Source organism: Melospiza georgiana, chromosome Z (genome assembly GCF_028018845.1).
Source record: "Melospiza georgiana isolate bMelGeo1 chromosome Z, bMelGeo1.pri, whole genome shotgun sequence".
NCBI lineage: Eukaryota > Metazoa > Chordata > Aves > Passeriformes > Passerellidae > Melospiza > Melospiza georgiana.
In genome coordinates, this window is record NC_080465.1 from 29356317 (window position 1) to 29379760 (window position 23444).

Genomic DNA, 23444 nt, shown 5'->3' on the forward strand with positions numbered 1-23444 from the left:
ACAGGGCCATTGCTACCTCTGATTACTTGTGATTTCATATCTGAACAGGCTCATTAACCCATCAAACTAATACTTTATTTGAAGAAACGAAGGTGAAACACGGTGACTTCTATAGCTGTGTTGGATGTGCCCCATGCCTATAAATGCAAGAGGGCCTGGTCTAAAAGCCCACAAACAGGCTTGTAGTGGTCTGAGACTCAGAAGATGTCTTGGTCTGAGGCCACAGAGACACTAAACCAGAGACTGAACCCTCAACTGTAATAGCTGATCTTGTAGTAAAGAAACAGTGGAAGCAGAGATCAAGTTAATAAGACAAGAGGCAGCTCATGCTCAGAGGAGGAGAGAGGAAGAATCAGAACAGGTAGCCTGTTCCACAGCCGGATAGGAAAGGAAAGAGACAGAAATCATGAGAAGCGGAAGCTACCTGGTCCCTATCCATGGCCTAGCTGCAAGATAATGTGTAAAGATTTTGCCTGACAAGATGAACTAATTGCTACCTGGTTGCTCCAGAGCTGGAATAGTAGGGCTAACAGTCTGGAACTAAAAGGAAGGGGAACACAGTAGCTGGGGATTGTGGGACTGACAGAGGGATTGGAAGAGGGTCAGCCACCTCCAGCTTCCAGAGGTGACTCCTATTGAGCATGAAGACAAAGTACTCTCTTAAGGAAGATACTGTCATCCAGTGAGGCATGTGGACTGCCACAGAGGAATATATTTAATGTCTGAGGGAATTAGAGATGGTGGAGGTGATCTTCAGTGACATGGACAATAATCAGGCCTTGAAAGATCCAAACAATGTACAGTCCACACAATCTGAGTGGCTGAAGTCTATACAGAAAACACAGACATCATATGACAGCAACCTAGTAAGGCTGAATTAGGCTTACTCTGTGGCACCAACTTTGTATAGAACAGTTTCCCAGCCCTAGAGATTTACTGAAAATCTCTATTCCCTCTCCTTGATATGGACCTGCATCTCAGCTGTGGAAAGATTGTTACACAAGGTCTAGCAACTCAAAAGATAATGTGGATAATCTCTTTAGCCCCTTGCTTGGGCAGGCCAGCATATTGACTAACTTGACCAGGAATTACTCTGCTTAAGGGAAAGGGGGCCATGAGCACATGACAAATCCCACCCTACAGTTCTATCTGTGAAATGGATATGAGAAGTGGGGCGGTGCACCTATTTTGGTCCTGGAACTTTGCACAAAAAGCAGTCTGTACATAAAGGGGGAAGAGGCAGTGGTTTAAAAGGGTCTTCCAGGAAGATTACTGTTCCAGTTTTTGTCAACCAATTCCTGAGATGCAGTAGACCGCTTCCTCTTTCTGGTACTGATTCAGTGGACTTACAGCTCTGTGGGTTTGAACTCCATGCTTCTACAATGTGTTACAATCTGCTCTATTCACAAAGGAGGAAAGGAAGTGGCGGAAGGAAGGAAGTGGCGGAAGGAAGGAAGTGGCGGAAGGAAGTGGCGGAAGGAAGGAAGGAAGGAAGTGGCGGAAGGAAGTGGCGGAAGGAAGTGGCGGAAGTGGCGGAAGTGGCAGAAGGAAGGAAGTGGCGGGAGGAAGTGGCGGAAGGAAGTGGCAGAAGGAAGGAAGTGGCGAAAGGAAGGAAGTGGCAGAAGGAAGGAAGTGGCGGAAGGAAGGAAGTGGCGGAAGTGGCGGAAGTGGCGGAAGGAAGGAAGTGGCGGAAGGAAGTGGCGGAAGGAAGTGGCGGAAGGAAGTGGCGGAAGGAAGTGGCGGAAGGAAGGAAGGAAGTGGCGGAAGGAAGGAAGTGGCGGAAGGAAGGAAGTGGCGGAAGGAAGGAAGGAAGTGGCGGAAGGAAGGAAGGAAGTGGCGGAAGGAAGGAAGTGGCGGAAGGAAGGAAGGAAGGAAGTGGCGGAAGGAAGGAAGTGGCGGAAGGAAGGAAGTGGCGGAAGGAAGGAAGTGGCGGAAGGAAGTGGCGGAAGGAAGTGGCGGAAGGAAGTGGCGGAAGGAAGGAAGGAAGGAAGGAAGGAAGGAAGGAAGGAAGGAAGGAAGGAAGGAAGGAAGGAAGGAAGGAAGGAAGGAAGGAAGGAAGGAAGGAAGGAAGGAAGGAAGGAAGGAAGGAAGGAAGGAAGGAAGGAAGGAAGGAAGGAAGGAAGGAAGGAAGGAAGGAAGGAAGGAAGTGGCGGAAGGAAGGAAGTGGCGGAAGGAAGGAAGGAAGTGGCGGAAGGAAGGAAGGAAGTGGCGGAAGGAAGGAAGTGGCGGAAGGAAGGAAGTGGCGGAAGGAAGGAAGGAAGTGGCGGAAGGAAGGAAGTGGCGGAAGGAAGGAAGTGGCGGAAGGAAGGAAGTGGCGGAAGGAAGTGGCGGAAGGAAGGAAGGAAGTGTCGGAAGGAAGGAAGGAAGTGGCGGAAGGAAGGAAGTGGCGGAAGGAAGGAAGTGGCGGAAGTGGCGGAAGTGGCGGAAGGAAGGAAGGAAGGAAGGAAGGAAGGAAGGAAGGAAGGAAGGAAGGAAGGAAGGAAGGAAGGAAGGAAGGAAGGAAGGAAGGAAGGAAGGAAGGAAGGAAGGAAGGAAGTGTCGGAAGGAAGTGTCGGAAGGAAGTGTCGGAAGGAAGTGTCGGAAGGAAGTGTCGGAAGGAAGGAAGGAAGGAAGGAAGGAAGGAAGGAAGGAAGGAAGGAAGGAAGGAAGGAAGGAAGGAAGGAAGGAAGGAAGGAAGGAAGGAAGGAAGGGGCGGAAGGAAGGAAGGAAGGGGCGGAAGGAAGGGGCGGAAGGAAGGGGCGGAAGGAAGGGGCGGAAGGAAGGGGCGGAAGGAAGGAAGGAAGGAAGGAAGGAAGGAAGGAAGGAAGGAAGGAAGGAAGGAAGGAAGGAAGGAAGGAAGGAAGGAAGGAAGGAAGGAAGGAAGGAAGGAAGTGTCGGAAGGAAGTGTCGGAAGGAAGTGTCGGAAGGAAGTGTCGGAAGGAAGGAAGGAAGGAAGGAAGGAAGGAAGGAAGGAAGGAAGGAAGGAAGGAAGGAAGGAAGGAAGGAAGGAAGGATAGGAAGGATGACAGATTAAGTAGAAACATACCACCCCTCCATGCGTCTTAATGATGTCTCATAGATCCTCTCCATCTGGTCTTCTTGGTGGTGAGGGTCCCTTGCTAAAAGCATAGTATCCAATGGATTAGCATACATTTGGGCCAAGTGGGAATGCCCAGGTGCCTCCCCTGAGGGGGGCCATGTTTGACACTGTGCCTTGAAAGACTTTGGGTCAGCTGCATCATTTTGTATTGTGAATAGTCCTCTGGCACAGGGTCACGGGAACCCTTCATGGGGCCTTTGATGAACCTTGATGCCCCCTTAGCTCCCGCTCATGTGAATGTCCCATAGATTTGATTTTCTGGGGTGGGGGGCCCCACAGCTGAGCTAATATGCACAGCAGAGGATGGATGTTCAGTGCCTCTGACCAGAGGTTTTCACATGCACCCAAAACCCTCCTCCCCCACCCTTTAGTGGGGGATAGGAAGAATCCAGGCTTATCTGTTGCCAGGTTTCTGCAAACCTGGCAACAGATAAGCCTGAGGCCATGGCCTCCACCCTGAACCCACTGGGCTTGGCTCTTCTGTGACTGCTCTCCTAGCCTTATCCATTACTTCCCAGGCCTGAGATGCTTTAACCAATTTTCTTTTTTTTTTTCACTTTTCTTCTCTCAAGTAGCCTTAGTCAGTTTAACTCACAGAGTTTCAATCAGGAGGCACATTCACTCTGGGCTTTGGTGGTGCAGCTTCATCATACAGTTTTGCCATAACAGGCAAAAAATTGTTATGACAATGTTTAAGCCATGAGTGATAACATTTCAGTCTCTGACACCATGGAAGGACTGTGCTGGCCTGTTGTAGGATCATACAAATATTCTTGTAGCACAACCTGGGTGCCTGTCCTGAGTGATCACTGTAGCCAGACATAACCCACATCATGGACTAAATAAACTCAGTGGACATTTTATAGGTATTTTACAGGACTAGTCTATAGACTAAAGGAATGATATCTGTGCAAAAGTCAAAGGATGAGAAGGGAAGAAAGGATAGTTAATAAGGTTGCATTGGATACCGTGGGGCTTAAGCATGACGTAAATGGTGTGGAGTGTTAAGTGGGGGTTGTACTAAGTCTGGCCAAGATGGAGTTAATATTCTTCATAAATGCTTGCAGGATGCCATGTTTTACATTTCTGACTAGTACGATTCTGAAAGAAGACCAGTGTTTCAGGTCTTGCTGCAGAGTGCTTGCACAGTATCAAGGGACTGACTCTGACTGTGACACCAGTGAATAGATAGGCCGGTGTGCCAGGGACAGGAGGAGCACAGCCAGGCAGATGACCCAAGTCAACCAAAGAGATATTTCACATCATTTGACATACTCAGAAACTGAAAGGGGAAGGAGGGGGATTTAGTTATGCCAGCTGTCTTTTTGCACAGGAGCTAATGGGAATCTGCCCTTTCAAGGCAGAGAGTGATTGGTTTTGCAGTAATTAACCACCTTTATGTTATTTTCTCTGTTCTTTCACTTCATCTTCACTTACTGTAAAATTTCTGTCTTGACCCACAAGTTTTCTTACTTTTACTCTTCCTTGGGACTGGGGGCTTGGAAGTGAGGGAGTGTACTCAGTTAGGTAAGTTAGTTTTCCCCTTAGTTAGGGGGAGAAAGACGAGAGAGAGAGAGAAAGACAGAAAGAGAATTTTCCTATCTCTGGGAAGTGTGTACTTAGGTGCATATCCTCAGCAGTTGTCCTGTGAACCCAGAAATTGTTTTGAATCTTGGAAGATATTACTTTGTCATAAGCATTACAGATATAATTACAATACAGATATTTTCAAAACTATCAGTGAATTTACAGATGACCCAGGGACTAAGTTTTGCAAGTTTTGTCTAATATTATCTAATACTATGTATGTAATATGCTAGTCTGTAACTAGTTACTAGTCTGTAACTAAAAGTTACAGTTTCATCTCTTATCTCTTAGCAATTTCCTAAACTGTATTTCTCACAAAACCTCCTATATTTCCTTTTCCATTACTATGCCTTTAGCTAACAGAGTTTCTGAACTTTTTGCAGATTTCTTTGTCTAATCTTTTCTAACATTTGCTTTTGTGTTAAACATCAACTTTTGCTTTTTGGTGACATCATACTTCTTTATGGTTTTCCAAAAAAGGTGAAAATTGCAAAACATCTGGGAGTCTTAGCATGCAGATACCCCATGAGTATCCTGTCATATCGCTAGTGCTGGTCAGATGTTTCTCTCACAGTAGATAATAGTCCTAGAGACAACCTGTGGGGAGAAGAGCTCTCAGCCTTCTGACAGCATGTCTCCTAACAGAACTGACACATGATTAAATAAATAATTCTTTTTGGAAACATCCCCATATGCATTTAGGGACTACTTATGCTGGATGTGCTGAGTTAAAATGTTGACTGTGAACATCAAAAGAAAAGAAATGCAGGTTATTGTACAGTGAAAATCATCTCAAATCAAAATTAATAACAGATTTTATTACTTAAAACAACTATACACCAGTTGGATTCTGAGTGAAGTTCTGATGCCAGATGAATAGCCCAGAAAAACTAATTTGAGTTTGGTCACATGTGGAAGGAGGCAGTGCTCCAATAAGTTAGAATTTTGTAACATCAACCCATTTTTAAGTTTGCAACCAAACTGATAAAGCTATAGATTATTATCTGGCAATTGCATAAATAAATTTTATCTTTTCATTGTTCTCAAGCAGTCTAAATCACAGCTTTTTTTCTTCCTTCTTGTTTTTCTTCTGTGACTTGTTTTAAACCTCTGTTTCCCTGGTTCAAAACAGTATGAAAGCTGACCTTAAACTTAGCTTGAACTCTCTTTCCCAGGGAGTATGCCATCCACAGCCAGGAAGAGACGGTTAGAGGAAGGCTAAAATAAATGAGACACTACAGACTCCAGAGCAGGGTTTGCATGTGGACAGATTTAATAACTAGTAGAGGACCTGTTCTTGTCTGTACATACACATTTCTTTGCTAGCAGCTATTGTTGCTTGGATAATGCTGTCTTACATGATATTGAAATACCAAATTGGCTGTAGCTAACACCCAAACTCATTCATATGTCCACCACCAGGACTCTTGGAGAAAAAAATAGGAAGAGCAGGAATGAGAAGGTTTGTGGGTTGATGTAACGTTTCAGTACTTTGTCTTTGGTTTCTGCAGGCTTTCTAGAAGACTAATAACATTTGGAAGTCTCCATCCATCAGTATAAATTCATTCACAAGAACATATGAACAAGCATTCTTGTGTTTTCTTTAATATTTAAACTGTTATCCAAGTTGCAGATTGAGGACAGCTGTTCTTATTTTTTCATTAGAGAAGTATATTAATCACAAGATGCTGTGATCTTGTAGCTACATATAACAGCATACTAAAGATAATAATTGAATTTAATATATACTTCAATAAATTAGGTTTGGTTATGAGTACATTATCTCCTTGGGAAGAATGAAACTTGTTAGAACAAAATCAATAGATGAAACAGAAGTGAAGAAATAGCTGCTAGAAACTGCAGATAACCACTTAGACAATTTGCTGTACATACTTCAAGACTTTGCAGTGCTGGTCATGTCTCTTAACAACAAATGAGGTTTTATTTTATTGTAGGAATAATAATGCCCCTTTTGCCTAGCTGAACTTTTCTTTTATTATGCAGCAGGTACTAGTTATGGATGAAGAACTATTTAGCCAGAAGAATCATGAAGTGCAGATACTGCAGAATCAGATAAAGACATTACTGCAAGAAAAGAAAGAACAACAGGAACTTTTAAAGGAGGCTCAAGAAACACAAAGATTACAGGTATTTTCCCACTGGTCGGCATTGAACCATCCTTCTACCATGTGAATGCATTCAACAGTCCCTCAGATTTTTTTTTTTTACTTATTACCAGTCAATACTGTGGACATTTTGTTTTAATTAGAGCTGTTTCACAGAATGAGTTGGGTTCTTCTAGTGGATGTATCACAGTAATATGATTTCTGGAGACTGTATATGAACCTAGCTGTGCCAGAAGCCTCCTGCATAACTAGAAGTGAACCATTCATGCTCTCCATGCTTCCTGAACCATAACACACAACCCTCTCCCCAGATTTGTATCATTGTTAAGGAGTTCCAGGACAATTAATAGATTAGGATTTGAAAGACTTTGAAACATGCTTTAGAATTGAAAAAAGACTGTATGGATCCTATAGAATGCTTGAATTGAAAAGTTATATAGAAACTTATTTTGTTATAGCTTTATTAAGAATTAGAGTATTGGCTCCTTTTGGCTTTATAAGACAGAATTCCATCCTGACGTTCTGATCATTTACTATTAGAGAAAACTGAGTGACACAATGGAAAGTGAGGTAAAGACAAAAAGGCTGCTTGCCTCTTTCCTTCTGTAGATCTTGAATTTGCTAATGAAATTACGGTGGCTAGTACATGCATAACGTGCACCTAGAATAGTTAATATTCTGCTGGTGTTGCCAGACATGCGGATTACAGATAGTTTATTATATGAATTTTTAAAAGAGAAAAGCGTAAACATGGATAGCTAGTGCTCTTCTCCTTATCATACTTTTTCTCCTTTTTCCTTTTCCATTCTGATGGCTTGGGGAGAGTCAGTGCGTTAAAGGTAAGTAAACTAGTCATGATATTTTTCTTCCCTCTGTCACTTTCTTTCTTTTCTGTCATTCTGGCTAAACTTTTTTTAGCCTGAACACCATAGTGTCAACTGATAGTGTGATAATGCTTATTTACATTTTGGAGGATACAAGGTAGCTGTTACAGTGTAGATAGAAGGTTCTTTCCGTATCAGAGACAGGAAGGAAGCCTGAGAGCTTTCAGGCAGAATTTTGGCATTTAGTTCACTAAACTGCCACTTCTGTTTAAGAACGTATAATGCAAAGCAAGTGCTTCTGTCAAATATTTTACATTATGCTCACAGGCATATGTAATTTAATGGTCCATGATAGAATAAGGACTTCTAGAGTAGCAGGTATGAGGTAGGAGGTAATAAATGTTTATACACATATGTATTTATGAAATGGGTTACATTATTACACTGTGGAGCTGTATGTGCAATTGTATCAGGGATAAATAGTTTCAAGGTGGATCAGTTGGCTGTTACTTCTTCCAAAATGATAAGAAATATGATATTCATACATATATTCGATTTTCTATGACATAGGAATAATATGTATTGTATTCCAACACAATGTCAACATGTAAAGCATTGTTTGTGTTTGGAAGGAACTTTCAACTAAGACAACAACATAAAGAATTAATAAAAATGTGTTACTCAAAGTAGAAGAATGTAGAAGGTATCGTGAGCTATATTTCAACTTCTCTGTTGTTGCTAGGCCATATTCAAAAAGAATCAAAAATGATAGAGTGAACTGATAATGGATATAATCTTGGCCTTATGGACAAATTGGTTTAGATAACATAAGTTATCTAAGTACTAAGTACTTTTGAACAATGTATGGAGAATGCTGTAGGAGAAGCAGTTAAGGTCTCCAAACTAGCATTATCAACACACCTGAGGCTGGGTGGAAGAAAAAGTAGGAATGAACCTGGGATCATGTACATGTTTAGTTTATTAATACAAGTAATCTTTAAAGTGGAATTGTACAAAGTGGAAGAGGAAGCCCATATACATGTTTAATTAATAAGACTCAGACCATAAGTTTAATTTGAAAATATTTGTTTAATTCTCATTTTATTTCTCCATATAAAGCAAGCATGAGCTCCTAATTATGTCATTCACTTCTCACTAGATGCCTGGATAGGCTAACGTAGCTAAACCGGGTGTGCTGAGAGAGAGAGATTTCAGGTCAGAGTCACAATTTAATAGAAAAGTTAATTAAATGTAATGATACACATTAAAACTGCCTGAGACCCACAAAGCCAGATTACAACCTGCCATCCTGTTGGCCAAGGTGGTGGTCACAGTCCTATCAAGTGGTGATTGCAGTCCTGTTGAAGTGATGGTTGCAATCAAAAGTGGTTGTCCTGTGGAAGTTCTCGGCCTTGTCTGGATCTGTCCAGGTGTGATGGGGGTCCCAAGTTCCCAGTTATGTATGGTCAGGTTCAAGGGAGAGTATTCACCACCTCTCCCAGGATGGACAGTTGGGAATGATGTAATCCTGAAAGTCATAGGATATTTTTGGGAATCCTTGGTGGTCTAAGTTGTTACAGCTGGCCATTATGGTGGTGCTGTTGGGCCATTATGGGCCGTTGGCAAAGGTGACCCCCTCAGGATGGGGGAGTAATCGGTGGGACTGTGCTGGTGTTTCCCCAGAAGGAGTTAGCACTGCAGAGTCGTTTGTGAAGAAAAAGAAACACTCCCCTCCTCAGAGGGTTTGGCTCTTCTCCCTTATCTCATTTAACACCCAGCTTGTAGCCTGAGGTGTCAGCTGGGCAACTGCTGGGCATCTACTGCAAACCCATCATTAACAGTTTGTCAGAAATGGCATAGAATACTCAATTTGGTTACACCCCACACTGGCACTCTCTCTGCAACCCAGGATACTCAGGTAGGTCTTTCTGAACAAAAATGTGTCTAAACTTTATTGGATTGGGGAGTGGGAGGGGATTCTGAGACTGATGATATGTCATAGAATTCCCAGTTTGCTGCAGAATTTGCCAGTGCCTTGCACAATAATTTAGGGTCAGCGGGTGATTTACAAGATTCATGACCTTTGTGAGGAAGTTGAGAATATGGTACAGTGCTCAGTTTTGCTTTTGCTTTATTTTTTTTTTCCTCATGAGATTGAGAAAATGGTGGAACAGCACATAGTCATTGATCAGCTAAAATTGAAATTAGAGAAGTTCACAGATGTGAAAGCTTTAGATTTCCCAAGTGCTTATGAAGATGGGCCAGCTGTCATGGCATTTGCTAGGAGGGGCTACGGTGTCCCAGTAACAAAAACCCTGCCTTCAGAGACAGAGATACAAAAGGTAAGGTCTACCCAGATTTTCCCCCTTTTACTTTGTAATGATTATTGGCCAATCATTAGATGCAACATGATAATATACAATGTCTTCCTCAGATACTGATGTTTAACTTCACACTGAAAAGCTAGTTTTGTAACATTTGTTAATGCCACAATTATCCAAAATGTTTAGGCTTAAAGTTTCCACCTACAAGTTCTATGGCTGTCATGTTTTCACCCCCCAGCTGGTTTTCTAGGGGTTTTGAGGGTTCGAGTATGAAACATTATAAAAAATGAATTTTATTCTTACCAATATGTTGAGTACATGGGATAATGAATTGCTACCAGTGACCTCTTTCATATTTGAAACAACTCCTCTAGGCTCTTGCAAAATGTTTTGTTACAAAGGTACTCAGAGTTATTATAGAAAACCTCTGTAATTGCTTACAAGCTCAGGTGGTGAAACATTTTTTAAAATATGAGTAATGAATTGCTGAACTATTGCAAGTGTTTTTACCCATCACTATTTTTGTGTGCTTTTTGACAGGGGTATACCAGCCCCCCCATCTTGTCTCTGGCCCAGATAATGGCAGAATTCCATATTCGCAGGCAGATTATACTGACCAAGTTAGAAGATCAAGATAAAGTCCTTCACTGCCACCTCTCTGATCAGAGTGATGAAGAGGAAGACAATACAGGCAGCGAAGAGAAAACCTCATATAAGTAATTTTTTTGTTGTTCTTTAACTTTTGTTACAGAAAAATGTATAGCAAAGGTAGTAGTAGTGCCTAATCCTTCCATAATACTTACAGTGAACCTGTGGGACCATCTGGGCATACTGCAAAATACGTTTAATATATGTAGGTTTAGCAAAGATTGCATAATCCTTGCTTGTGGGTCAGAATCTACCTTGAAGACCGGGAGATTGGGTGATGGTGTGTGTGGGACTGGTGTGGATGAGGAAGAAGGTAAGAATGCTTTTCTAAGTCTGAGCTTCTTCTCTTTTAAGATCATCTACTTTGCATGATGCTTAAAGAAAAAAATCGCTGTGCATTTGCAGAGTAGCGTGTTTATTGTTCTGTCATAGGTGTTCCATAAACCGAACATGGACACAAAATCATACTTCTGTGTGCTTCCTTCCTGATGTAAGTGACATGAAATGTCCAGTAGACAAGTCTGGTGTGTCCAATAAATCTGCGCTACAAACCGACACAACTACAGGTATGATGGGAGTCATTAGAGCAAATCTTACTACAGTATCAGAATATGCAATAATGACTTTAGCACATGTAATTAGTTTTCCCAGAAGAATATCTGCAATTCTTACAAATATTTTTTGGTTATAATTCAAAGTAGATTTTCCAATTTCTGTTTTTCTTTCCCATTCTGAAACTGATGTTAGTAACCTCTAAGTAATACCTACTAGCCAGAAAGGAGTTCACTTATCAAAATCTAGTCACATATAAACCTTTAGGACTGCTTCAATGAAAGAAATGGATGCTATTATCTCACCAAAAATACTGAAGTGGTTTCTGGAATATTTTCCAGACTTAGGGCCTTGAAATGCAAGTGCATAGCATCCTTTTTTTTTCCTGTTTACACACATGGCAGGGTAGAATACCCTGCTCTCTTCTCTCCTTTTGATTCTTGTACTTCATATGGAAGAACGGCACACAGTCGATATTGCAGAGCACTACCTTTTGAATACGGCATCTATTCCAGATTTTATAACTCTATTTTGCTTTGTTTTTTTCAAGGTGAAGAGATTGACAGCCTCCAGAAAATCCATGTTTTTAACATGCAGAAGTTAAAGAATTCAGAGTTGAGACTTGCTAAGGCTGAGCAAAAAATAAGAGAACTTGCACTTAATATCAAAAGGAAAGAGGAACTTATTAAGGAGTTAGTAAGAACAGGTAACTGTCTACTGTAGGAATACTGGATACTGTAGGGAATTAAGATGTTCTGAAACAAAGGAAGAGACATTGAAAATCTAAAGTCCTGTATGTCTTAGTTTTTATATAATTATCTTAAAAATACTTTTAACAACCTAAAAATCCATAGATTTTGCTAATTACTTGCTGTAATCACTGAAAATTTTGATTACAGCCTACTCTACTATGAAGATTGATTGTTAAATATTTTTTGTGCTTTGTTGATTATCACTTTTATCCAACAGTAGTGTAATTTTTAATGTATGGTCAGTGCTATCTCTTTGTAGATGCGTATTTGTGACATAGTATCTGGGATTGGAGAAAAGATACATCATTGTATCTTCTATGTTCTATAACAGTAGAGAAATGGGAGTCAGAAGTGGAAAAGGAAAAAAATCAGTGACCCTGGTAGCATACATCCCTTACACATCTGTCCTGATAGAGAAACTAGCCTTGTGATAACAGGAAGGATCTCTTTCCTCAGCCCCCTCAATCACACTCTTCTCTTTTGTTTGCCTTCTCTTGAGGTGGTCTGAGAAAGGTTCTGTGCCATCCCAGATTGCCCGAATGGGACAAGTCACAGAGTAGAAACACAATCCAAGATCATATACTAATTATTAAGCTGAAAGTTGAGTAAAAAATTTATGGCATATTCTTCTGGGGGGAAAAAAACCGAACAAAATTATGAAATACAGGATAGTCATTTTGCCAAAATCTACAGTAGGCATAAGAATTTAACTCTGAGACTCAGATGGCACTTTATTTGGTGGCATGAGGTGACTCATGAAATGTTCAGATTTAGGACTCTCTTTATCTCCATTTCAGAGTTAGAAAGGAACTGCAGGTTCCTTTAGTGTTGGAAAAATGTATCAGAAATTACTCACTTAGCCAGAACAAAGTAAGTAATATTTCCACTTCAGAAGTATTACATTTCAAGTGATTATCATGTTGGTTTTAAACTATTTGTATATGCTGTCTTTAAGGTAAGGATGCTCAGTCTGTAAGCAGGCAGTATTCTTTGAAGATAAGTATACTGGAGCAAGAAATTGAGCAGGCCAAAAGAGAACTGGCTGAAGCACAAAAGCAGCTTCAGGAGCTGGACAGTAAGGAGCTGAGAGATATTCCTGAGAAAGTCATGTTACTGAAAGAGTGCCAGAAGAAGATGGAGGCAGCTAAATTGAAAGTGCAGGTATTTCTGATCTGATTATTATGATTTGCAAATCTCTGTCTCACTGTGTGAACTTTAACACTCTGTTTGTAAAATTTTTACCTGTTTTACATGCTGGAAGCTGGGCAGATTGAAGTAGCTAGTGAGAAACTTAATACTATTACAGTCAAAATGCTGGTTAACATCTACTTGGTTAGAAACATGAAATACCTTCTTGGTATGTAAGACGCTAAGAAAGTATTGAGAGATATGAGATTTCCATACATCATTGTATATAGTCCAATAGAGGAATTTATCCAAGAGAGGGTATTACAAATCTATTACTTGCCTTAAATAAAATCAATGTTTTATGGAAATACTATATAAATTGTAGGTCTGAGGAAATCCCTGTGATGCCTTGCAAGATCAGGCCCACGCAGGCATATTTGTTTGACACTGACCTTCTGTTTTTAAGTTCTGTTGTATCTAAGTTAGTATTCTATATAGGACCAGCTTAGGTGCTCTGTGCCTCTCAATCCTAGAATGACAGGTCAGAAAATTCCATACAGAAAGAGGGAGTTTGCTTATTGACTTGAGCTCAGGACCAGCATTCTGACGACCACCATTCTGGCACCAGCATTCTGACACCATTGTGTCTCTGCAAATTTTCCAGAACTGTGGTGTCTGCTAGATTTTAGTACTTTTACTGTATTGCCAAGCATAAACTGTACCTTTTCATGTTTAATTCAGCCTATGCGAACTCCACCAGATAGCTCAAAACTACAGTAATAACAAGTGATTGTTTGGGCAGAAGTTACTAAATCTTGATTACCCTAAGAATTTAGTGAAATAAAGAATGAAGCTGAGTCATATTTCAGTTACAAGTTTTCCTGCTCTTAAGCTGAAATTTTGAACATTCAGACCTTACAGAAGAAGCAGCAAGATACCAAGAATTTGGCTTCATTATCTAACCAAAGTGAGAGAGAAGCAAGAGACCTTGAGCAGAAAGTGGCTCAGATGAAGCATCAGCAATCCCAGATGCAAAAGAGACTGTGTGAGGAGAGTGAAAAGAAGAAGCAACTGGAAGCAGAGCTTCAGCAGGACCAGCAACAAATTAAAGTAGGATTCTTCCTGTTTTCCTATGACAAAGATTAGGATGAATAATTTTTGCCCCTGCTTCCCCAATAAACTAGACTACCAGGCTTTCCCTTATTTTCAATAATGCCTTAATGAATTTCTTGATAAAAGCACCAAAGAAATTGTCTACAAACAATTCACATTAATCTCCGTTTTGCCTTTCTCTTTTAGTTTTTTTTTCCTCATTTTATTACCTGGTGTCTAGTTCTGAATTGTAATTTTATAAATAAATTTAGAGTCAGTATTTCAGATTATACCTTGGGGAGACTGTCACATGAAATGTATTTGACTGACTGATGTAGGAAGAATGGTGCTTTTTGTTTGTTCAAAGGAACTTCAGCTTAAGATGGAGCAACAACAGAAGATACTCAAAATTAAGGATAAAGAAATTGCTGCTTTTAAAAAGAAGAAAAAAAACTCAGCGGGAGCTCCACAGAAACTACAGGTAGTTAATCTATTCCAAATATGTGTATCCCCTGAAATAAAAAAATCTTTCTTCATCTTTAGTCATCTATTTTTGTAAACCATTTGTATGAAGAGCATTCCATCATAGTTTTGTCTTTTTTTTTTCTGTCTAGCAAAAATTGGGAGTAGAGCCTAGTGGCTCTTGTACTGTACTCTTTTTGAATGAAAGAAAGGAGTGCCTTTAGCGTCTTCTCTTTTTTTTCCCCTATAATTTGTCAAAAATACTGATTCAGAAACCTGTGAATTCAGGAGATTTGGTTATCCAGCAGGTTTGAGGGTGACCTTGATGTGTTGGGTTTTAATTGTTCTGTGCGTTGTTCAGGTGTTTTATTTTGTTTGGTTTCTACTCTGACATAAATTACAGTGGTTTCTGGTTTTGATTGTTGATAACAGGGTTAGAAAAGTATGTATCCTATGTAGCAGTGCCACCTACATTATTTCAGATGTGGACACTGAAATATGAATTACCCTAAGTCTTTAAAGGTGAAAAGAAATTTTAGAAGTTAAATAAAAGAAACTTTTTATGCCTTAACAGGAATATATCCTCTGATAAACTCTGGCTTCAGAATAAATTTATAATGGACCATGTTTGCAGGTCAACAAAAAGCTGGTTTTGGGCCATTAAAATGCAATGAGGATGGGCTAGCTGAATTTTCATGGTACCATCTAAACCTAGTTGCTGTGTTTGGGTAGATGACATCTATTTATGTAAATAGTTTAGAAAATATATTCTTTAGAAAAGATACAGCATCTGATACAAGCTTGTTTATATGAGATGTAGCAACATAATATTGCTGAGGCCTCTTTTAAATCAGTCCAGTTTCTGTATTATTCTGAGTAAGGATTCTGTGGCAGAATTAATACTGACATTAGAAATGTTAATGTCTTCTACAGTTTTATCAGTAATTCTGAAGAAAGATACAGCATAAACATAACATTCTGAGTCAAAATATCCTGGTTAATACTTTCTGGATATCTCTTGAAACTTTAGAAATTAGAAGAGCAGAAGAAGTGGCTGGATGAAGAAATGGAAAGAATTCTTCAACAGCACCAACAGTTAGCAGAACTAGAAGAAGATTTAAAGAAAAGAGAAGCCATTGTAGCAAAAAAAGAAGCATATATGCAAGAGAAAAGCTACCTGGAAATCAAGAAACTGAGATCTAGCCAGGTGATTCAAGAAAAAAACCCACAAAACTCACCACAGTCATAAGTTAGTCAAGGCTAACTCAAAGACTGGTGGTGGGGGAGGGCAGATAAGATAGCAGAGGGGGCTCAAGGGACCTCCTGTGTCTATACCACTGTGATGCAGGTATTATGTAGCTTGACCAATTGACATTTAAATTGTAATTAACACAGACAATCATTTTAATTCACTTTTTCCCCCAAAAATTGCAACAATGAAAGAAACCCCAAAACCAAACAGTTCTGAACTGTGGAATTGTTATTGAAGATAACATAATATATTTAATATAATTAATATAATTTAATATTATTTTTAATATTATTAATATTATTAATAATAATATATTTAATAAAATTTAATATTGAATATATTAAATTATATTATAGGATTATTTGTCTATTATTTATGAATATGACCAAATCTTTCTGCTTTCTAGAGAAAACAGCAGGGAAATGTCTTGCAATATTTACTTTTCAGCAGAAAGAGTGAATGCAAAGTATCATTGTCACATATAAAGACTAGTGCCTTTAATTTTTATTATGTAGAAAACTACATGTTGAACTTTTTTTTTTAATGATAGTTGTCCACTTAAAGTAAATGAGGTCCCATTACAAGAAACAAGCAATTTTTTCGAGTCAGAATGTGACAGTGTCACTTACTTTTTTCTTACTGGAAAGGAATATCTCATTTTTATATCTGTGGTTGTTGTGCTTTTTTTTAGGCTTTGAACAAAGATAGTATGAAATTGTCTACACGCTTAAGTATTCTGGATCAGGAGCTGTGTGACAAAAGTATGCAGCTTCAGGGCAGCACCACTGACAAGTCAGACATTTTGGAAAAAATTCAGGCTCTCCAAATGGAAAGGGATCAGCTGCTCAGAAGGAGAAATAGTATGGATGAGAAACTGAAAGATGGTAAAGTGTTGTCAACTGAAGTAAGTAAGCACCTCTGAGATAAATACAGGTTTTAGGTATTGTTTGATAATAAAGAATTCCAGTCAGAACCTAAAATGTCTCCAGATATCAGGTAAGCTAGAAATAAGGAGCAGAAGTTAGATACTTTTGTAAATAGCAATTTTAGTAGAGGTGCTATGATAGCACCAATTATGTACCGGTGAATGAAGTTTAAGATCAGAGGAACGTAAGTCAGATTGTGTCTTGCCAAAGTCTATTGGTCTAAGAGTCATATAATGAGAAGTAAGGGAAACAGAAGTTAATCAGTTTATCACAGGGAGGTATTTTAATGTCAGGATACAGAACAAGCGAGGTATTCACATAGTCATGCCCCTTGATTTTTTTCATAGAATCTTGTGAAAAAAGCAAACTTTACCTGAAGGACTACATAGTCCTACAGTGAAAATAAGTCATATTACCTGGATGGCCCATTACTTGGAGTTGATCAGTATCATTATGTTGAACATAAAATAAATTCATAAAAAATGAACTGATTACCTTTAGGTCTTGAGAAGCCATATGAGACTATGGCTGAGTGATACTGCTCTGGAAGGACCCCTACTTGTCTCACTCATCAAAGTCTACTGTGCTTCAGGCCAGGCGTTTCTGCCACTTCCATACACAAATCATGGTCACCAAACTCTTTACTGATTGATTGATTGATTAATTCATTAATATAACAGAAAATTACTACATAAAAAAAATAAAATAGCAGAAGTCAAACTGTGGTGAGGATGAAGGAAGGATTAAAAGAGAAACATGACTTCTAGTTTTGTGATGAGCCAATTGATCAACCTCTGTGTTGTGACAGGAAAAAATTCTAGATTTGCACTCTACATCTTGTTTTCCCCTCCACTGTCTGTGCTACAACTAGTTCATCTTACCATAAAGTTTAGGTTTACTCTTGAGAATGAAGTTAAAGATGTCTTGAAAGATTAATTCTGAGTTTTCTTTTAGTAAAGATCTCACTCATGTGTTCCTCTGTAGGAAGAACATATTCTTTTCCAGCTAGAAGAAGGAATTGAAGCCCTTGTAGCTGCAATTGATTACAAGAATGAAAGTATTCATAATCTCCAGCACTTACTTTGGTCATCTTCTCAGAATCTTTCACAGAGCAAGCATAATGTAATAGGGAAACTAGTTTCCCTGTCTGCTGCGGAACTCAGAGCTATCATCATCAGTTATTTCAACAAGGTTTGTTTTGGCTAATGAATACTATTTTATCCCACTTCCTATTACTATTCTAGATATTGAGATGGTGGCAGGAAATAAAAATAAATTTAAGAAGCTTAAGCTTTTGGTTAATATATCTTCAGGTTACATAGATCTGTGATTAAATTGTTTTTAATTTTTATGTTAACTTAAATAGGATACTTGTGGGTTAACTTTGTACATCTTGTTTTAATAGATTAGCTAGAAATGTGCTACAAATCTGGAAATTACCTTGCCTTTTTCCAGTGCTCTGTGTTGCCAACTTAAGGAGAAACAACGTGTTTAAATAATGGTCTTGTATTCAAATTCTTCCTGAATGCAGAATTTCAGAAAGCTTCATAAAGCTCAGGCTGCTATTCTTATTGTGTTTTTCCTAAATCTGGTTGTGTTGGGTTAACACAGCCTGGCTTTTAGAGGGGGCAGAGGAAGCCACAGAAGCAGCTTCTGGGAGAGAAAGCTGCTCGAAGCTTCTGCTATGTTCAGCAGAGCCAGTCTCTGAAGGCTCTGACAATGGACATATTGCTGGCCCAATTAGAGAAGTTGGTGATGCCTCTGTGATGACATATTTAAGAAGGAAAAAAAATGCACACGGTTCTTTTCTGAGGGCTGGGGGGGCGCCGGGGTGGCCATGTGGCTGCTGTGGCCGTGTGGCCACTGCCACCTCAGTTTGGCCAGCGGTGAACTGTGCCTGCCTCGCCACTTCTACTCTGCTGTGCCACCGACAGAAAGGCAGGGGCAGCAGCAGCAGCTTCTCTTTCCCACACAGCCACAGCTATCTTGGCACAGTCCACACGGAACTGTGCCTGCCTGGCCACTTTTAGCCAGCAGAAGGGCAGGGACAGCGGTAGTGGTGTCTCCTTGCTGGCGCCTCACATCAAGAGAGGAGCTGAATGGTGCCAGCCCCACAGTGGCTGGCATTGCCCATGTGGCCAACAGTGAGGGGCATGGCGAGCACTTCCCCAATACTGAGCCAAGATGAGATCAGCCTTTTAGCACTGCAAAATCCCATAAGAACTTTTCAATGGGTAGAACTTGAGACCAAACAAACCTGCAGACAACAATTTTCTTCTGAGTCAGATAAAAGGAGGTGAAGACACATGAGGAGAACAACATGGTGACATTAAGGTCAGTGGAAAACCTCCTCCAGGAAGAGGAGGTGCTCCAAATATCAGAGCTGAGATTTTTCTACAAGCTGTGGTGAGGACTATAGTACAACAAACTTTCCCAGTATTCCATGAAGTGCATAGGGGGATGCAGAGATCCACTCACAGCCCATGAGAAAAGGTGCTCATGCTGGAGTAAGTAGATGCTGAAAAGCTGTAATTTAGTTGGAAACTTGAACAGAGAGAGAGGATAGAGAAAGAGAGCCCTTGCTTTCAAGCTAGAACAGTTTATCCTTAAAAGACTATACCACATGAACTAAAATGACCCACACCATGCAGTTTTGGGAAGGCAGCATTAACCATGGGAGGGACTCATGTTACAGCAGGTCAAGTGGGACTGCTACTTGTGAAAATTAAAACCACACTAGAAAATCTCACAGAGAATTGTCTCCTGTGGGAAGGACCCTACCGCATAGTAAAAGAAAATCTTTTCCCTAAGTGAACTAAAAAAAATTTCAAGTGAAAAAACTGAGCAGAGCTCTCACACCCTGTCTCTCTGTGCTGTCAGTGGGAAGAAAGGAGGGGCTGGAGGGGGACAAAAACAGTGTACTAAAACTTTTATTTTAGTTCTCATTATCCTCTTTTAATTCTGTTCATACATTTTTCATTATTCCATTTAAATTTGAGCCTGTTTTGCCCTTCAAGTGTTTTCTCCTGGTCCTTATCTCAGCTCATAAGCCCTTTAGTTTTTCTTTCCTCCTCCTCTGCTAAACTGTAGCAGGGAAAAATGAGTGAACAGTTTTTTGTGAGTGCCCAGCTTTTAGGCATATCAAACCACAACACCAGTGTAAACTGATACTTTGCAGTGTGTGCAGCTATGTGCTTAGGAATCATACTGACATCTGGAAGCATAAATATTAAATGCATTATGATATGGTGTCTTTGTGACCTTGGGTGAACCTTTGGTAATTTTGTAAAAAAGTTGTCTGTGGGATGCAAGTTGGAAGTCTGGAAAGCAATATTGTTTCAATTTAAATTTTGCATAGGATATTAAAAAACTCCACTAGTCCATGTGATCAAAATGTATGCATTTTAGTTCTGAAGAGTCAACCTGTAGCAGTGGCAAGTCTATTTCCAGTATAAGCTTAATTACTTGTAGAGATGCAGAGCTATTGTATGTTTTAATCTATTAGGCTGAAGGGTAAAAGATTTTCTTAAAACCTCTTGATAAATCAAAATAAGTGTGTTTCTTTCTAAGATTGTTGGCCTGCGTGAGTCTGAACGAAAATTACAAGTGCAGATTGAAGAACAGGAAATGAAGTCCATACACCAGAAAAACATGATGCGTGAATTAGAATCTGCACTTGAACACATCAAGTTGCAGTGTGACAGGCAGCTGACTCACCAGCGCCAAGAACATGAGAAAAGAATACAGTTTATACTGAATAATTTCAAAGGTATTTTTTTTGGGGTGGGGATTATACACCAAGTATTTTCTTTGGTCATTAACAGAGAAGTATTGTATTCCAGCTGAAAAAACGAATAAGGTTCAGAGATATATTTTGGCTGTCACTAATTCTATTGCTATGTAAGATGTCAAGGATAGACACATGATGTCCATACGAATGCAAAACAGATTATTTTTTTAAAGCAGTATCAGAATTGTTGTATTTTCATATTGAATTTGCTGATATTGAAAAGTCATAAGATACTGGTTCTGTTGATCTTTATCTTCTAAATACTATTACAACTAAAAGGTGGGATTGGCACAGCCTTTTTCATCTTATTTCATATTAGTTAAAACATGCACATTGCAAGCAAAATGCCATCAAGATACTCTGCCTAGTTGGGCATCTTGATTTTTGACACAGAGACTTGGTCCTTAAACTGATTTTATTTCTCGTAGAACAAAATAGTGAAGGTATTGCAGAAACCCTGAAAGGGTATGAAGTAAAAATCCAGCAACTGGAAAAAGATTTATTTTTCTATAAGAAAACCAGCAGAGAGCTGAAGAAGAAATTGAAGGGCCTTCTTGGAGAGTCATCTGTATAATTATTGTCATCCAGTAAATGTAAGCATATTATCTGATAATGTTTATGCAATTGTCAGTAGACTGTTTGAAGAGTGGTGAACACACAGAACTATGTCAGATAGCTGTAAAACATCATATTTTTTCTGTATTGACTGTTCTTCAGGAATATATTCTACCTCTACTGCTGTTTCAAGTGAGAGACATTTGTTTATAGCTGTAGCTGTAGCAGTGGTGTGCCAATGGTTTAAATTCTTGTTCTGCTTTCTCCAGATTCTAACAACTTCAGCATCTACAATGTCAAACTGTTATGGTTAAGGCAAAGGAATTTTGTTCTCTGAAAGCCTCTGAAATCTATTGTCACTAACCACTTTGCTATATGCCATGCATTTGATTTCTTAAGTTTCTGGGAGGTTGTGAATGAAAGTGCCACACTTCCAGTTACTAACTTATTTTAGCTACTTACATACTAAAGCTGAAAGAGCATTACACATTTGAAGGGGAAAAAGAAGTGGTCTCTCTTACGACTCTGTGCTTGGACATAAAAAAATGCCAACCAACTGAACAAAAAAACAACAACAACCAACTGTTAGTATAAGTTTTTAATTGTTTCATGTCCTTCTTGCCAGAATCCAGATGTACAACAAAGCTATTCATGGGAGGAGAAAAGAAGGTTCCGTTTCATCACTGTTTCTGTTGTCTCATACCTCTCAATGCCACCACAGTACCTCACATACCCAATATAGCCTTCTTGGCCTCTTGGTGTTTCTTTTTAAGGCTCAGCAAGACTGGTTCTTCCTCCCAATGGATGCTTCTGTTTCTTTCCACTCAGTGCCATGCCTTCCTACAGAGAGATGCTGATCTCACACCTCTACTCCCAGAGTGAATTAGGGCTCGGCCCTTTCCCTCTAGGCAAGACAATGAGCCTGCACATTCATTACTATAAAGTACACCATCAAACTGTGAACATGAAGATTCCAGAGACTGGATAATAAAAGAGGATGGGAAAGACTATTCTGTGTCTAGTATACACAGAAGCATGTAGTTTAGGATATGTATCTATGTGGGCAAACACTTATCCTTGGCAAATTGTAGCCGTGGGAAGAAGGGAGAAGGTCCCTGTAAACTTCCAACTTTTTTCCAATGCATATATTTGCAAATTTTATAAGAGGTACTCCACATCTAGTTATTTTTCTTTTTAATACATTATGAAACATGTTGCTCTACAATGCAATAAAACCATAATTTGTTACTGGGCTTTAGAAATAATAAAATCCCTGTTTGTATGTTGCAGTCAAATTTGTTCAATGTCTTTTTTGTGTTGTACTAGTATAGTTGCTGACTGTTTTCCAATACATTAATAATTTCATATTTGTCATGGTTCAGTTGTTTTTAGACTGCCTACTAGGATACATGACAAGTTAGAATGGTGAGCCTTGTATTAGCAGCACCTTCTCAGATGAGATTAATGGCAAGTACCTCCTATGTTCTTGTAGATGGCGAATATTTTTAATAGAAAAGGCTGATAGGTGAGGTGCTGATAACTTTCTACCATGTGCATGCAGTAAAACCATGTTGCCTACCTATGACAGGCACTCAGAGAAGTTGTAACTTTTAGTTATTTATCTGCTGATAATTTCATTTTAGATAACAGTATTGGTGTTGTTATCCAGTCAAGAAGAAGCAGAAGTTACTTCTGATGAATTCAAGTGAAAACAGCTGTTAACAAAGTTCATGTCTTTACTAACTACATGTAAAAGTACTTTTTGAAGTATCAGAAAATTCCCACTCTGTCAGTCTGCTCAGTATACTTTAAGCAATGAATATAAATAGTAATAAAATAATTTAAAATAATTCTATACTGCTTTACTAGATTTTGTTTCAGTGCCAATTCCTCGTGGAAATTTTTTGGGTTTTGCTTTAGATACTATCTAGACAATGGTAACACAGACTGAAAACAGGGAGGGAAGGCAATTTTCCTTAGCCACTGTAGTGGCAAAGGTGGCTATTCACTGTGGTGAATAGTAGTACTGTGTAATTATTAACAAGCAAATCTTTTCTTCTGGGTGGTGAATCAGATTTCCAATTTCAGTTATATGTAATAGGAAAAAATACAGCAAAGTTCAGATCTGTATTCTTGTTATACTGCAGCTTTGAAGGAACTTCTCTTAAACCTGAGAAAATACTGATTTTTTTTAACTACTTCAGTATTGAACTTAATGTACAGAAATATTCCCAACAATATGTAGCTCTTAAATGCAAGAAAATCTGAATAGAATTTAGGAAAACAAATAGGTTGGAAATAGGTTTTGGATAACAATACATTTTGGATGCCCCATTCATGGAAGTGT

The 23444-nt window shown here is 39.2% G+C and overlaps 1 protein-coding gene across 1 annotated transcript in view; it reads left to right on the forward strand.

Annotated features, from left to right (window-relative positions):
- Positions 1–22944, forward strand: part of KIF27 (kinesin family member 27) — a 30885-nt gene extending 7941 nt beyond the window's left edge. The window contains exons 5-18 of the mRNA XM_058043695.1: positions 6671–6814; positions 9770–9958; positions 10481–10656; positions 11021–11154; positions 11691–11846; positions 12848–13053; positions 13933–14130; positions 14480–14593; positions 15605–15781; positions 16518–16730; positions 17737–17943; positions 20323–20521; positions 20971–21135; positions 21723–22944. Coding sequence (XP_057899678.1) covers positions 6671–6814; positions 9770–9958; positions 10481–10656; positions 11021–11154; positions 11691–11846; positions 12848–13053; positions 13933–14130; positions 14480–14593; positions 15605–15781; positions 16518–16730; positions 17737–17943; positions 20323–20521; positions 20971–21116 — 2259 coding nt within the window. The 3' untranslated portion in view covers positions 21117–21135; positions 21723–22944. The remainder of the gene's footprint in view (positions 1–6670; positions 6815–9769; positions 9959–10480; positions 10657–11020; positions 11155–11690; positions 11847–12847; positions 13054–13932; positions 14131–14479; positions 14594–15604; positions 15782–16517; positions 16731–17736; positions 17944–20322; positions 20522–20970; positions 21136–21722) is intronic.
- Positions 22945–23444: the final 500 nt, after the last annotated feature.